The sequence below is a fragment of the Lathyrus oleraceus genome, chromosome 2, assembly GCF_024323335.1.
Source record: "Lathyrus oleraceus cultivar Zhongwan6 chromosome 2, CAAS_Psat_ZW6_1.0, whole genome shotgun sequence".
Classification (NCBI taxonomy): Eukaryota; Viridiplantae; Streptophyta; class Magnoliopsida; order Fabales; family Fabaceae; genus Lathyrus; species Lathyrus oleraceus.
The window spans coordinates 173,025,304-173,043,130 of record NC_066580.1 but is presented as its reverse complement, the minus strand read 5'-3'; the positions used below and the strand labels follow the sequence as shown (position 1 = coordinate 173,043,130).

General features: G+C 30.5%; 2 protein-coding genes across 2 annotated transcripts; one reads left to right on the top strand and one right to left on the bottom strand.

Annotated features, from left to right (window-relative positions):
* Positions 1–5,588: 5,588 nt before the first annotated feature.
* LOC127122481 (uncharacterized) lies at positions 5,589–7,790 on the top strand. Its single transcript, XM_051052806.1, has 3 exons — positions 5,589–6,201; positions 6,376–6,861; positions 7,171–7,790. The coding sequence occupies exons 1-3, from the start codon at positions 5,589–5,591 to the stop codon at positions 7,788–7,790; spliced, it is 1,719 nt and encodes a 572-aa protein (XP_050908763.1).
* A 5,231-nt stretch (positions 7,791–13,021) lies between these two features.
* LOC127122480 (uncharacterized) lies at positions 13,022–13,775 on the bottom strand. Its single transcript, XM_051052805.1, has 4 exons — positions 13,605–13,775; positions 13,485–13,508; positions 13,384–13,386; positions 13,022–13,216 (listed from the first exon to the last, which is right to left on the bottom strand). Exons 1-4 carry the CDS (start codon positions 13,773–13,775, stop codon positions 13,022–13,024), a joined length of 393 nt encoding a protein of 130 aa, XP_050908762.1.
* Positions 13,776–17,827: the final 4,052 nt, after the last annotated feature.

Sequence of the window (17,827 nt, the reverse complement as noted above, 5' to 3'; positions counted from 1 at the left end):
CTTGCATAATCAACTCTCGAACCCTGATTTGGTTGCGACGGCCATAATCATTGTCGTTTTGTCTTGGGTTTTATCGATATTTCCCCTTTCCTTTTTAGGAATAAATAAAGTTCGGTGGCGACTCTGTTCAGTCCATCATTGTGAGCATGCGATTACACTTTGCTTAAGTCGTATTCCCATTTTTCCGAGGCACGACAGACCCCGAGAGTGATGAAGGAATATTTCTGGGCTACTCAACAAACAGCAAAGCTTTTAGAGTTTTTAATTCCAGAACAAAAGTTATGATGGAATCTATCAATGTTGTTGTTGATGATCAAGAGACTGATGTCACAGACGATGTTGAAACATTTTTGAATGATGCCCCAGCTGATATCTTGGACAAAAGTAATGAGAGTGAGTCCACTCAAGCTGAACCTGAAGCTGATAAAGTTAATAAGGGACCCTCTATCAGAATTCAGAAGGATCATCCTAAAGATCTCATTATAGGAGACCCAAATAAAGGGGTCACCACTAGATCAAGGGAAGTGATCTCACATGCCTGTTTTGTATCCAAGATTGAGCCTAAGAATGTCAAAGAAGCCTTAACTGATGAATTCTGGATCAATGTCATGCAGGAAGAGTTAGGCCAATTCAAGAGAAATGAAGTGTGGGAATTGGTTCCAAGACCTGAAGGAATAAATGTTATTGGAGCAAAGTGGGTTTACAAGAATAAATTTGATGAAAAAGGTGTGGTTACAAAAAATAAAGCAAAATTGGTAGCACAAGGATACACTCAAGTTGAAGGAGTTGACTTTGATGAAACATTTGCTTCTGTAGCTCGCCTGGAGTCCATTAGATTACTGCTAGGAATGGCTTGTATTCTGAAGTTTAAACTGTTCCAAGTGGATGTGAAAAGTGCCTTCTTAAATGGCTACTTAAATTAGGAAGTGTATGTTGAACAACCTAAAGGGTTCACAAACCCAAATCTTCCAAAGCATGTGTATAAGTTGAGGAAAGCCCTCTATGGGTTGAAACAAGCTCCTAGAGCTTGGTATGAGAGACTCACAGTGTTTCTCATTGACAATGGATACAGAAAAGGAGGCATTGATAAGACTTTATTTGTCAAAGATGAAGGAGGAAAGCTCATGGTGGCTCAAATATATGTGGATGATATTGTGTTTGGTGGGATGTCAAGTAAGATGGTTCAACATTTTGTTGAGAAAATGCAGTCTGAATTTGAAATGAGCCTTGTTGGAGAACTAACCTATTTTCTTGGCCTGCAAGTCAAGCAGATAGAAGATTCTATATTTTTATCTCAAAGTAAATATGCCAAAAATATTGTTAAGAAGTTTGACATGGAGAATGCAAGCCACAAGAGGACTCCTGCTCTTACTCATCTGAAAGTGTCTAAAGATGAAAATGGTGTCAGTGTGGATCAAAGTCTCTACAGAAGCATGATAGGGAGTCTGCTATATCTCACAGCAAGCAGACCTGACATTGCTTTTGTTGTAGGTGTATGTGCTAGATATCAATCTGAACCAAATGTGAGTCACATAAACCAAGTGAAAAGGATCCTGAAATATGTCAATGGCACTAGTGACTATGGGATGTTATACACTAATGGATCTGAATTTGTGTTGTCTGGATATTGTAATGCTGATTGGGCTGAAAGTGCTGATGATAAGAAAAGCACATCAGGAGGATGCTTCTTCTTGGGGAAAAATTTAATATCATGGTTTAGTAAGAAGAAAAATTATGTGTCTCTGTCTACTGCTGAAGCTGAACACATAACAGCTGGAAGTAGTTGTTCTCAATTGGTATGGATGAAACAAATGCTGACTGAATACAATGTCACGCAAGATGTCATAACATTGTACTTTGACAACCTGAGTGCTATAAACATTTCTAAGAATCCTATTCATCACAGCAGGACAAAACATATTGATATTCGTAACCATTTTATTAGAGAACTCGTGGAGGATAAGATTGTAACCTTAGAGCATGTTGCTACTGAGATGCAGTTAGCTGATATTTTTACAAAGGCATTGGATGCAAATCAGTTTGAAGTCCTGAGAGGAAAATTAGGGCTTTGCATTTATGAAGACTTGTAGCTATTAATATGGAGTGGGAAAAGTAAGCAAAGTAGTGTCTATGTGGCTAAAATAAAGCGCCCCCATTATGGTAAATCATCACCTAGTTTTGGAAATACCATTTATTACCTTTTCACACGCAACCTCACTACCTACTCCAACTCTTCCAACTCCCTGCTTCTTCCTCACACTCCTATGCTAGGACAACTACAATTTTTCCACAGAAATGTCAAGATGTCACAACATCAAACTACATCTGATTCAAAAACTACGAAGTCTACTCACAAGGTTAGCACTTCTTCCACGGACATTCACGATGATGGGATTTTGGATGTGGTTCCTCTATCAGTTATTCCCTGTGAAGCCCTTGATTTAAACCATCCCATGGATGCCTCAGCTTCTGCATGCCCCAATCAAGGTAACATCTCTAGTATCCCTTCTGGCTCAACTCATGCCACTAGTTCTAAGGAAGATATACACCACATTGATCGTGTCATAAGGAACCTAGTCACTAGAATCCTTAATGAAGGACATTATGTGAAGGGAGTCTCTACTCCCCTGTCTAAAATGTACCCCTCTTCTAAGGTTGCACAACATAGTAAGAAGAATAACGATTCCTCCAGTTCTGAGAAGGACATGGTTGCTGAAGGTTTGTCCTCTCTAGGGAAAACTGTGTTTGGTAAAGGAAAATATGTGGCATCTAAAACTGCCAATGCTTCCCATTCCGAGAAGTATGATGTTGCAAACGATGTGATTGACCTAGAGGATGATAGGTCTGATGAGCAAGAGGATAGCTTACTTCATCACTTAAAGCCAAGTGTGGCTAAGCGTATGAAGACTCGAAAAGGAAGATTTGTGGCTGAAATGATGTCAGCTAAAACAGCTAAGAAGACTGCTGGTGTTGGTCCTTCCAAATCTTGGAGCAAGGTTGAAATGAAGAAGAGGAAGGTTAGAGAAGTCTCTGAGTCTGAAGAAGATGTTGAGGAAGATGTCCCTAACATCTCTCCTGCGAAGAAGACTACTGTGAGGAAGTCCTCTGTGAAAGTTGTTGTTGTGCATTTGGATAATATCTCTTTCCATCTTGAAGATGGAGCTGCCAAATGGAAATTTGTAATTCAAAGAAGGGTGGCTGTGGAAAGGGAGTTAGGAAAGGATGTTGTTGAAGCCAAAGAGGTCATGGACCTAATAAAGACTGTTGGGTTGATGAAGACTGTGGCTGGGTTCTCTCGGTGCTATGAGGGTTTGGTTAAGGAATTCATTGTCAACATTCATGAGGATATTGCTGATAAGAACAACAAGGAATTTTGCAAAGTCTTTGTGAGAGGTAAGTGTATCACATTCTCTCCCACTGTCATTAAAAATTTTCTGGGAAGAAGAGTTGAGGGTGCAGGTAAATTGGAAGCTACAGACAATGAGGTCTATAGAGAAATTACAGCAAGGTAGGTGAAAGGGTGGCCTATTAAAAAACATCTTTCTAATGGGAAGTTAACTGTCAAGTATGTAATATTGCATAAAATAGGAGTTGCAAATTGGGTGCCTACCAACCTTATTTCCACAATTGCTAATACACTTGGAAGATTTATTTTTGCTGTTGGAACCAAAATGAATTTTGACTTTGGTAGATTTATGTTTGAACAAATTATCAAGCATGTATCTACTAATGCAGTTAAGCTGCCTATTGCCTTTCCCTCTATGATTTATGGGATTATCCTGAGTCAACACCCTGGGATTCTGAGTTCTAATGACTTACCAAGTAGAAGAAAACCTGTTCTGTCAGTGCACTATAAACTATTTGAAGGCAGTCATGTCGAAGACATTGTCATGACATCTGCTATGAAAAAGCCAACCTCAAAAGTTGGAACTATTGATGAGCTGAAGGAGACTTGTAAAGAGCTGGGTGAAGGGATAAGGGTAGCAACAGCTAGGAAAGAATCATTGGAAGCCCTGATTGCAAGCTTGGAGTGAGCTGAAGCTGAGAATATTGAACATGCTAAGGAAGTTGAAGCCCACACCTCTAGTGAGAGGTCTGCAACTAATGATGAGACAAATGGCAATTCTGTTTCTGATGTTGATGAAGCTGCAAGCTCAAGCTCCTCTGATTAGCTCCTTTGAGTTTGGCCCCATTGATGTGATGATTTTTGTTGTTGTTTTGATGGATTTTCTTGATTTTGGCAATTATGTTTTGCTGTATTCATGTTTTGTTGGTTTGCATCTCAGCTTGCTTACAGTTGAATATGTACTTGGTTTTGTAACCCTTAACTTTTGACCTTTTGATTTATGACTGAATAGACATTTATTTTGTCTTTTTGGTCTCTTTTGGCTAAAAATGGGGAGAAGTAGTTATAGCTATAGATGATGTTGGATGTTTGATACAAAGAGGGATAAGAGGGGGAAGTGTTCTGTCTGTGTGAAGTAGATTGGTGTGGACTACCTGAAGGCAGGGCCGGTTCTTTTCCTGTGCAGTAGCACATGGCCTCACTTTTTGTGGGGCCTCAAATTAACTATTATTAGTGAATATAAAAAATTAATAAATAAAAATATTTTTGTATCACATATAATAAATAAAATATTAAATGCTGAAAAATAGGATATTTGGAAACCAAAAGTATTTTTCTCCTTTCTCACACGTTCTCACTTCTCTCTCCTCTTAAACTTTATTCTCTTCTCTCTTTCTCTGTTAGAGCTGTTTCAAACCAGAAAAAAAAATCTTATTTTTCCTTTTCAATCCTCTCTTTTATCAGGTTAGTTTATTCAATTAGTTACTTTCCATTTATTTTTATGGTGATTATTTGATTTTGAAGGTAGAAAAAAATAGTAATTTTAGATTTATTTTAAATTTTAGGGTGAAATCCTATTTTAGTTCTTGTATCAATATTGATTTTAGATTTTAGATTTTAGATTTTAGGGTGGAAATGAGGGTAACTTGTGTTCTTTATAAAATTATAATATATAAATAAATAAAATTTTAGGGTGAAATGGGATACTAATACTAGTATATTGTATATACTACTCAGTAGTATCAAAATTCAAAATAAGAATACTGTTGATGTTGGTGACGATTTTTATACCTACTTTTTCTCATAAGACCAAATTGCAATTTGGAATCTTTCAAAGTAAAATTAGTATGTACTAGTATTGATATATTTTATGATTAATTTATAATTTATTTAATTAAATGTAATTTAGTTTCTTACTATTAATTTATAATTTGCTTTTAATTTATAATTATTAATTTTTTATAGTATTATATTAGAGAAGAACACATCATAATAAAATATAATTGAATATTAATTAAAGTCTTTTCTCCATGATTTAATTATTAATATTTTTTGATGATTAATTTATAATTTCTTTTATTTAATGTAATTGAATTTTTTTGTTATTGATGTAGGAACACAATTTCACAACAGGATAATTAGTAGATCATCGACGGACACAAAAGACATTGTGAGAAATTTCAGGTTTTTCTTCTTATGCCTCCTAAGATGCCTCCTAAGAATAGAAAATTTGAATGTGGAAATGATAAACATAAGAAAAAGAAAAAAAATTGAAGAGTTAATTCAATCTCAAGTAGGAGCTCTTGATAAATTTTTAATCAAAGAATCACAAGTTTCAAATGAAAGTCGTTATGTTGATAATATTGATAGTTTGCCTATTGAAAATGATAATCTTGATAGTGTGCCCATTGAAAATGATAATCTTAATAGTGTGCCCATTGAAAATGATAATCTTGATAGTGTGCCAATTGTTGATGAAGTTAATAATGATGATGATGTCGATGATGATGATGATGATAATATTGATTATGATATATTTGATCCAAGAAATTGGGATCGTCTTCAACCTAAACTGATTGATTTATTAGTTGTGAAAGGTCCTACAAGAGATAATTCTATTGTGAAGGGTCCTAAAGATAGTTTGAATAGACGTTTTATGAATCATTTGTATACTAGAGCTTTAGCAAATGGAGAGGTGTGTGATAGAGATTGGCTTGTTTATTCGAAAGAGCTTGATAGAGTATTTTGTTTTTGTTGTAAAGTTTTTAAAAATGGGATTGTTAGGGGAAAATTAGCAAATGAGGGTTATAGTGATTGGGTACATGTTGGTGAAAGAATTAAAGAGCACGAGTTAGGCATGGAACATGTTAAAAATATGACTACTTGATATGAGTATCGCAAAAGGCTTCAAAAATTTCAAACTATTGATAAAACAACTCAAAAATTAATTGAGAAAGAAAAAGATCACTGGAAAAATGTTTTAAAAAGAGTTATTTCAATAGTGAAATTTCTTGCTAAACATAATTTAGTCTTTCGTGGTTCTAAGGAGAAATTGTACGAAGATAACAATGGAAACTTTTTGGGTTTGATTAAAACGTTAGCTGAATTTGACCAAATCATCCAAGAACATGTTAGACGTGTTACAACTCAAAAAGTTCATATTCATTATCTTGGGCATAATATACAGAATGAGTTGATTTCATTGCTTGGTTCTGCGATTAAAATTGAAATCATTAGAAAAATCGAACATGCAAAGTATTTTTCAGCGATACTTAATTGTACTCCTGATGTTAGTCACCAAGAGCCGATGTCTTTGATAATAAGATATGTGGATATTTCTTCAGCTTCTGTTAGTATTGAGGAATCATTTTTAGGATTTTTGAATGTGAATGATACAAGTGGTCATGGGATTTTTGATGTTTTACAAAATGAATTAAAAGAACTTGGTCTCGGCCTATTTGACGTGAGAGAGCAAGGTTATGATAATGGGTCCAATATGAAAGGAAAACACCAAGGTGTGCAAAAGAGATTTTTAGACATAAATCCGAGAGCCTTTTATACTCCTTGTGGTTGTCATAGTCTTAATTTGGCATTGTGTGATATGGCTAACTCTTGTATTAAAGCTAGGAATTTTTTTGGAGTTGTTCAACGCATTTATACAATTTTTGCCAATTCTACTAAGAGATGAAATTTTTTGAAAGATAATGTAAAAGGGTTGACTCCAAAATCATTGTCATCCACTCGTTGGGAGAGTCGTGTAGAAAGTGTCAAAGTTATAAGAACTCAAATGTTAGAATTTACATAAGCTTTGCTTGAAGTGTCAGAAAATGATCTTGATCCTAAAATACAAAATGAAGCTAAATCCTTAGCAACAAATGAGCTTGGTGATTTTGAGTTTTTGATGACTATAATTATTTGGTTTGAAATATTATCTGCAATTAATTTTGTTAGCAAGCTTTTACAGGAAAAGGATATGCTTATTGATGTTGCTATGCAAAAAAATAAGGGGTTGATTTCGTATTTTGAGGGATATAGAGAAACATGTTTTTATAAGGTATTGATTAACGCTAAGGAAATTGCGGTGGAATTGAATATTGCCCCAATATTTCCTCAAAGGCGTATAATTAAAAGAAAAAGGCAATTTGATGAGAATTTGAATATCCCATCAGTCGAGCTATCAAAAGAAGAATCATTCAGGGTTAATTATTTTCTTTACCTTGTTGATCAAGTTGTTGTTTCTCTTAATAAGAGGTTTGAGCAATACCAAGAGTATGAAAGTATTTTTGGTTTCTTGTTTACTTCTCACAAGTTACAATCATTAGATGATGCAACTTTGAAGTCTTGTTGTACTAACTTTGAGCAGGCATTGAAACATAACGAGCAACCTGATATTAAAGAAAAGAGAAGAAAAAGCATAAGAGGAGCGAATAAACAAAGGAAATGAGTGTTGCTCTGTCATGAATTGTATGACTATCATGGCTATGAAAGACAACCGTCATGAATACATAAAAAAAAGGATCATTACCACGCTTAAGAGATGAAAAGAAGCCCAACATCAATCATGACGCATGTCATCTTTCCAGAATCTGAATTTTGAAGAGATGACAGGAAACCTATCATCAGTCGTGACATCTATCATCCTCCCAGATTTTAATTTTTGTTTCTTCATTCTTTTATTTCAGTTATTTTTCCTTGGTCTTTCTTGCGGTGTTTGCACACCATTAGTGCACTTAACTACTATTTAGTGAGAAAATAAGCCTATAATACACGGTAACATATGGAAAAAAAGATCCAAGCATCTGTGTACTAGAATCACTTTTAATTTCGTTATTTACGTAAGTTTGAAGTTTTGCTTTATTGTTGCTATTATTATTCTGTTGTGTTAAAGTTGTATTTATTATTGTATTGGATCAAAAGTCTCCCTTGGAGCATCCTTTATTTCAAGCATATTCACTGCATTCCAAGATTTATTTTACTTCTTTTACAACGTATGCTTTGTATGTCTATGTCGTCTTATCGTTAGCAATTTTTAAGTAGTTTAGTTTAGGGTCTGAGACATGAGGGTTGTCATACTGACATACCTCATGCAAGTTGTATAAATATCAATTGTAATGAGAATAATGTTTTGTTTTAGAAAGAAAGTTGTTCACTATGAAAGTATGAAGGCATAGATAGATTGTTTATTCGCCGAAAGGGCATAAACGATATATGACTTAGAAATTCAAATAATTGGTTTTGAGATTATGAAAGTCTTTAAGTTAATTAAGAAATTACTTTTCTTGTATAAAGGATCTTAAATCTTTTAAAGCATTCTGCGAAGTAGATGGATTATGAGGTTAAAGACAGTTGACGCATAGATGAAAGTGGATGTTATTACTAGTTTTAATATTTTTTACAAAAATCATAATTCTTGTTACAATCGATACGACAAGTTGTATGAGCGAAATAGAGGGACAAGAATTATAATCTTGAACTCTCATTTTTAGTATTAAGAAAATCAAATATTATTGTTTCATGCAAACAAATTAATTATCCCATAGCCTTGTATAAACATAGATATGATAGAACATTGTTCTCTGAAGACAAAAATTGTAGCATAGGCTTCCGTCGTATCAGATGTCACATTAGCAAACTATTGTTTGCTTTATAGATAGACATATATATTTTGTAGAGATGTCTCTTTTGCAAAAAGATAACATTCTTTACATGTATAAATTTAACAATAAATTGATTTTTTTAGAGTGATTTTTTTCAACAAAAATTTTTATAATAAGGCCAATTTGTTTTGACTATTTAAAAAAATATTTTTATAATGGAACATAGTTTTGTGTGTAAAAAGAATTTATAAAGAAATTTTTCATAAAAATTCTATTTGAATAGTTATTTTTAAAATGTTATTTTATATATTTCATTATTTTATTAAAACATCTTTTGGATATCAAAATTTATAAAAATTATTTAATTTTGAAGGTATTTCAAATAGTTTTTCATAAAAATCATTTTTGAGATACAAAAAATTAGAATTTCGACTATATTTTGATCTTCAATAATTTATGTTTATGTTATATGATGTTAAAATTAGTTTTTCAATTTAGAAAAAAAATATGAAAACAATTGTAATATTTTGAAAAACTATTTTATAAAATTCACTTTTAAAAATAAAAATAAAAAATCTATAGTTTAAAGCTAAAACAAATATGCTCACAATAAAATTAATTTAATAGATAAATTTTGATATATTGTCATGTCAACAAACTGGAAATTTTATAGAATGTCATGTAGCAAATTTGACCTTAATAGATAGGTATTTCTTTGTTTTTTCTCACATAATTAGAATCACCTTTTAACGGTGAATAAGTTGGATGTTGCAGATTTGAACCCGCAAGTTAGAACTCACACCCATACATTTGATTTGATTTTCCTGCACAACTAATAATTAAGTCGGCTTACGATAAATAGCTACTCCTAATTTAGTTTTTTTTTTTTAATTTAGAGCATTAATTTAACACATTTTTAATAAAACAGATAGGAATACCTAGAGTAGAGTAAGAAAAACTTAGGAAATTTGGAATATGGAGAACAAAATATTTTTTAAAAACATTTAATTAGAATATGAAACCAACCTTTAAGTTTAAAATTTAAACAAAGATTGAATAAGTTTGGTAAGAATGCATCCGCAGCCAAAAAGTTTTTTTTTTTCTATACATGTATAAATTTAAAATAATTTTGGATGAAATTTTTTATTCATTTTTAGGAGAATTTTTCAACAATAATTTTCAATATAATATGGTCAATTTAATAGAGAATAATATAAAAATAGAAAATGTGAATAGGATGACAAATTTATTTTAATGATTATGATTTAAAAGTTCCATATAAAGAACACCTTACTTAATTTTTCTATTATGCTTAATATTTAAAAATTCTATGAAAATAGATTCTTATAAAAAATTATTTTTATTTTATAATTAAATTGTTATTATAATATATTTGTTATAAACACATTAAATATTTATAAACACATTAAATATTTAGTTAGGATATGAACATTAATTATAATTAAAATTTATTTGATAATTTTATTTAAAATAAAAATTACCTAAACTTTAAATATTTTTCAAGACTAAAAGAAAAACACCAAAATAAAACTTCTAAAACATAATATTAGTTTTAAAATAATAAGATGTATAAATTGTATTTTATATTCATACCTAACTATATATTAAATATATTAATGAAAAATATTTTAACAATAATTTAATCATCAAATAAAATAATGTTTGGTAAGAATCTCACTTTAAGATATTTTTAAATATTAAAGTAATAGAAATAATTGATAAGAATCTCCATATATATATTGCATTACGGTTTTTTTAATATAAAGTTAATTCTAATTACGGTTTTTTAATTAATTTATTGCATTACATACTTCTAAAATTAAGAGCTTTTAATGCTATTGTGCTATCTTATGCATTTATATAACCCGTGGCCCAGTAGATCGTTTATACAAGAGTAAGAGTGATTAACTCTAACTGAAATACCAATCAACATTACTGTGTCTAAACTTTTTTGTGTAACTCTTCTATTATTTGTTACGACTTTTTTTTGACAAAAGATGTATACGTGAGTAATTATGTCTCTCTCTTTTAACTATTATATATTTTGCCGTGTCCATCAACATAATATATAACAAATTGATTTTTTTTTTAATTTTATATTGTTCCTTAAATTCATACTAATATATTTTCTTTTATAATGAAATCTTTATATAGGCTGGTGGGGAAGGATCACTTCAGCATGAAGGTACTATTTAGAATTAGTATTTCCTTTTTTAAAAAATTGTTGTAATTATAGGAAAGGGATGTGAAGTAAATCAATTCATTTACTATTATTAATCACAATTCAAATCTTAATTTTGTTCAGATTGTAAAGCTGCATGTGACGTTCGTTGTTCTGATATTCAATATAAGAACGCATGTTTAACATTCTGCAATCTATGTTGTGCAAAACGTTTGTGTGTTAAAACTAAGGAAGGAGGACCCAAATGCCCTTAATAACATAGATCCTAGTCAATACATTTATGTTTTATTTGTTTTCGGTAAAAACTATGTCTCATCAGTGAGTAACTGCATAGACTAATTTCTTATGCGGGAATTATGTGTTATTTGTTTATTAATAAAAGTTTTATTTCTATTGTTATGTTCAAGTTAATTCATAAACTTTATACATTTTCTTGTGGAATCAAAAAGCTCATTCCATAAAAAGACATGAGAATGGCGTTCTTAACCCAACAGTTTGATATTTTTATCTAATATTATCGGTCAACCTGGAACTCCAAGAATTTTAGAATTGAAATAATTAGAAATAGAATTTCGTTGCCCTCATAGTTAGCTTTTATATTAGCACTCTAGAGTTTCTACTTTATTTAAATGTGAACAGTGTCCTTAGATATTTTTATGTGAGAAAATGAGCTTACAAATAATGAAATAAACAACTTTTATTTATAATCTAATTTATAATAAGTTTACAATTATAAACTAATTTATAATCATTTTTTATTTGTAAATTAATTTATAATCAGTTTACAGTTATAAATTGTTATAAATGTCATATGTAACACCCTAAACCCCTAATTTATTATTTAAAATATCAATCTATAATTTAAGATGTCACTTCGAGAATCAACATATAAAACTTTCAAAGACTTATAACAACATGCAGCAGAAATTAATATAATAACAACTTCAAATTTAACTTCTCAAATGTGAAAGCTTATGCACAAGAATTCTATTTATAGAACCACTTGTGTTGGTTGCAAGCTAAAAAACACACTTAAGTGCATCATACCTTATGTTGTACTGTACTTCACTTAAGTGCATGGTACCTTACCGTATTTCGTATTCCAATTAAGCGCACTGTACCTTATGATATTATACAATCACTACAACAAAAATGGGTTTAGGCAACAACGAAAAACCGCCCCTTAAAGGTATAAAACCGTTGCTTAATGCTTTAGGGGACGGTTTATCAAGCGTGGAATAAACAGTCGTTGCTTATTCCATTAGAGCGCGGTTTTTTTATTTCTACCCACGGATTCTGAACACCATCGCCTAAAATATCAAAGTCCACGGTTTTAGGTAAACTTTTAAGCTGCAGTTTTCAAGTAGCAACGTAAAATAACTGTCCCCAAAACATGTGAAAAGGCAACGGTTGTTAATAACCAACAGATGTAAACCGTAGCTTAATCTATAATTTCATTTACACAACACACATAACCGCGCCTAAAACAAAGGAATATACTACGGTTTTTGATAAGCAACGCATAAAAAACGATGTCTATAGATTGAAAAACAAATCACATTTATATATAACGTTAGACTTTGAAAGATATAGTTAGTATAGAATTTCCCTGTTGTGCACTTTAGACTTTGAAAGATATAATTAGTATAGAATTTTTCTGTTCATTTATATGGTGATACATTTGTGATCATATACCTTCATATTAAATAGACTATTTTTCAATATTATTAGAAGAAGCACATTTATAAATTGAAAACATATATAAATATGAAGTATTAATAAGATGAAGTGTAATCAACTCTTTGAAATGCAAAAAATACAAATATTTTCAAAATAAATACAAATATTTTCAAAACATAATCGTCAATATTTAAATCAATGGCGGTCTTTATCATATTCATTGTGTTGAGGTTCATGAGAATCATCTTGAATATTATCATATTGAAGATCATTATCATCTTGATCATATTGAAGATCATCATCATCTTGATTATATTGAAGATCATCATCATCTTGATCATATTGAAGATCATCATCTTGTTCATCTTGAGGATCATCTTTGTTTCTAACCTATAAATATGAAGAATTTCGTTTATATATTATTCAAAAACAAAGTTACAATAATCAAAGCGGCATATGCAAGACTTCAAATGACTCAACATCCATGCAATAATGATTCAATTCAAACAATTGATAGTTATATATTACTCACTATGAAATTTATACGTGAATTTTACCATCTAAACCAATATACAATGATAATTTTTAAAAAACATAATGAAAATGTGCATGGTAACATATGTTCACAATGTTCAACCTAGCTAGCATGAATATATACTAACTTAATGAGTAACTTATAAAACTAACACCGCATATTTAAAAAATTAAACAACTATAAAATAATAACTCAACACTTAATAAAATAAATGTTGATTTTTATTAATGTCAAGTATAGTACCTTTTGATGAATAGGAGCATATGTTGATGTCGATGAACGTGGTGTTGGAATATTATCATTGTGTAAAGCTTCTCTCATCTTATCATCTACTTCCTCTTCACTTAAATGTGGATTTTGTTGCATATACATGCTTTTCAAAAGTGCCTCCATTGCTCCCATCTTTTGCGCCATGTCAGAAATCTTACCATCATATTGCATTTTCATTAAAGAAATTTCTTCATTTTTTTTCAACAATGATGGTGTGACAGTTCTTCCATAACATCTCACTCTACCGGGCTTTTCAATTCCAAACAATTATTGAAATGCTTGTGTTCCAGCTTCAACTGAGTTTTCAATAGATTCTTGAAGTTTATCCTAATATTTTAAATTATTAGTTTTGAACAAAATAAAAAACCACATGTGTACTTATAATGAATATTATAATTTAACTTATAATAGCAAATTGGGTTTCCCCATCCACTTGTTTTCCCTTGCGACTTTTTCGAGTTTCAATAAACATTTCAGCTTGAGTGACTTCTTCTCCATCCTTTTTTGCTCGCTACATGATTATTCATATATTAAAAAAAATACTACTTAATAAGAGATTGAAAAAACAATGTATTCTATTGATAATCACACACAAATATCATACCAATTTTGCACGGATTCTAGCAAAATTTGTTGGTCCTACACGATGCATAAACTTTTGCTTGCTCCTATTACCTGCATTCTTTTTACTAATATCCTACAATATATAAAATAGTTCACTGAGTAGAATCAATGTTACATGCAAAGAAATTGAATTAGTTCATTGAATAGTAAGTATTTAATAAAGATAGTATGAAAATATGCAAAATAATGTCTAAGCAGAAATTATGCTAATATGGGGCTGCAATTGTGTTTCATTATGTCTATATTGTCTTTACTACTAAACATAATTAGAAATTGTCTAACTAGAAAATATGTTAAATATGCAAAGAAATTTAACTGTGTTTCATACTGTTCGAAACTATGCACATAAGAAAACGCCATGCATCTTATTCCATATTAGTTGAAATGAAGCAAAACTTTATCCAACAAGTATATACACACACATGGATATTAATCAGTACATCAATGTTAATTATAGATAGTGTATGATTTTCAAATCATTTTGCTTAAAAAGAAGAAAATAATGGAGCAACCAACCAACCAAAAGATGAAAATTGATATGTTATGATATTGTATAACTATGGTGCATCTTTGATTTACCCTTTTTGTTTTTCCATTCTAATATTTTAATTGAACATTTTTCTTACTATATTGAATGCAAAATAAATAACTTACCTGAACATGATTATCTTTCCAATACACTAACAATTTCTTGAAATGATATTCAGATATACTTTTTGGACGGTTCTTTAATCTTTCCTTCATACTAGAGTACTTTAGGAAATGATCTCTCTTGATAGAGTATTTGTGTCATCTCCAAGCATCATTTATTCGAGAAAATACTGCTTTTTTTCCTCTCTCAGAAATGTTGAACTTCGTCTGCAAAAATAAAACAATATTTGTCATCAATTGTAGATAAATATTTGATCATTTAAAAAATATGAAATTTTACTTTTCATACATTAATATATTTCCAAATACGATCATTATGACACTTAGGATCTGCTTCATCTTTAAGCAATTCTTTGAAATTTGTATAGATCAATGGACAAAAATCTACATTCTTCGCTATAGTTCCAAGGAAATAACCTAAGTCAGAAACAGTTTGGTCATCAGGTCATCACGTGATTTTCCATGTTTGGTCTTTCTTTCCTCCAGTTTGATATTGAAATTCCTTGCCAATTCAAAGCTTGATTTGACTTGCGGTAGCTCAAAATTGGAAGCACCCATTTGACCCTTCACGTGACATTTCATATTTTTCTTGTTGTTTTCTTCCTTTCTCATTTGTTCTGCAAAATATTTAAACAATTTTTTTTTTAGAGAAACAAAGAAATAAATAAGAATGCCCATCAAACCATAAAAAGGTATCTATGGAGAAAATGTGAAAATTAAGAAACAAATCAAGAAATAATAAGGTTAGATCATAAAATAGAAATTTACTATCATAACACAGTATTGTCAAAATCAGAATCATCTTCATAATTTGGACAATAGATCTACCACTGTTGGCCATGGCACCTATAATCCCCTTATAATAGATCTACCATTGTTTGCTAATAATAATAATATGTTTACATCTTTTGTGAGGTTATTTGCTAATAGTAATAAAATGTAATATAATATATTTCCTCCTGGACTTTCTCCTCGAGTTCCAAATTCCTCTCATATCTTAACATATATTTGACATGAATAAATAATTTTTGTTTACTATTAAAATAATGAAAAAATTATTACTCTCAAGAGTAGTGCAACATGTCTGATCAACAGGAAATCAAATTAAACTACACTTTATTATTAATTGTATCGGCAATTAGTGTTAACAGTACCTGCTTAAGGAATCCTCATAAAAATATATATGCATTGTTCCAAACTGCTAGTTTATTTTATTATTTTAATTCCAGATTTAGTTATTTAATTAGTACAGTAGATGTTTGTTTCATGAATTACTCTCCACAGTTTTCAATTCATTAAGTTAAATGGTTGCTATCAATAATCAAGGACATATATTCTAATAATTGGTTAAAATAACTGTATATTTTTGGTTGATTAGATATAACAGTGTACAATAATATTATATTCTTCCTAGTTTCTTCTATTTTGAAAAGTATGTCCCTCTGTTAAGTTATTCTTGTACCAAAAGGTTACTATAATATGAGTTACTAAAAACCAAAAACTTAAAGCAATTGATGTTATGATTTGAAACAACTTTCACGCTAAGCCTATGAAAGCAAATACAATCTCACTAAAGTATTATAACGCCCTTATATAATAAACCCCAATAACCATATGACATCCTTACAGAATAACTTTTGTAACAAAAAATATTTAAAGTAATATTTTTCAATTTAGATTTGGAGAAATAGGAAGGTTAGAGTTTTAGGATAATTTAAGTATTTTAGTAATTTTAGGAAGAATGAGACTCACCCTTGGAGACAAATATGGCAGATAATTTGAGGCGGTGGTCCAGCTCGAGCGATTTCTAATTTCATAAACAGTAAGGAAAAAACGAAGGTATTCAAAACAGAGAAGTAAATGAAAAAGGTGAACAACAAAAGATTTTGGTGGTAAGAGGTATTTATGAGAAATAGAATGAGAATGAGAAACTTACTCTTGAGAAGTGTTTGTAACAAATGATGCAACAATACATCGAAGGTGAGTTGCAACAGAAAACGTCTGGTGGCCGGCGTGAGAGTATGTGAGTTGTAAAGAAAATCTTTCTTTGAGTAGAAAGAAAGAAGAAAAGACAGAACGTTCTGTAGAGAGAAAGAAGAAACGGCAGAAAGTTATGTAGAGAGAAAGAAGAAAATATAATTTAGGGTTCAATTGTAATGAATCAGCTTTTAGGAAATTATAAGAAAAAAATGCGAACATTAAATTATAAATAATTTTTCAAAGAAAAATGTGCAAATGAAATGAAAGTGGCCTAGTGGTAATACATGTTTTCTTTAAAAGAAAGGACTTGAGTTTGACTCCTTGATTGCTATGTTTTAATAAATTTACCCTTTTCCATTTAAATATAACATAATAAATTAATATAAGTATATTTAACCATTTTAGTTGCACACTTCGGTTCTAAACTTTTGTTTCATTTTTTAAAAAATGTTGTTTTATTTTATTTTTATATTTTAAGAAAAATAACTGAAGTTCAAAATAATAACAATAGGCCATGCTTTTTAGTTGTTGTTTTTAAATAAGAAACAACCACATATCTTAACCGTGGCATAAAAGGAATAAACTACGGTTATGTTATATCTACGATTTCATAAGCATCGCTTATAGTAAATAGACGACGTTTATGTTATGCCCGCATTTTTCGAACCGTAGCATAAAGTAAATAAGGGACGGTTTTTCACGCTTTGCCAAGAAACTCGTCCACGCATAAAAAAATGCGGTCTATGATACCTTTAGGTGACGGTTTTTCAATCGTTGCTTATTCTTCGGTTGCCTAAAGTATAAAATGTTGTAGTGAATTCACCTAAGTGCAACATACCTTACATCGTTATGTAATTATCTTAAGTACACCGCACCTTAAGGTGTTATATGATACAGTTAACCGTATTATTACTTACGGTGTTTCGTAATTCTCTTGAGTA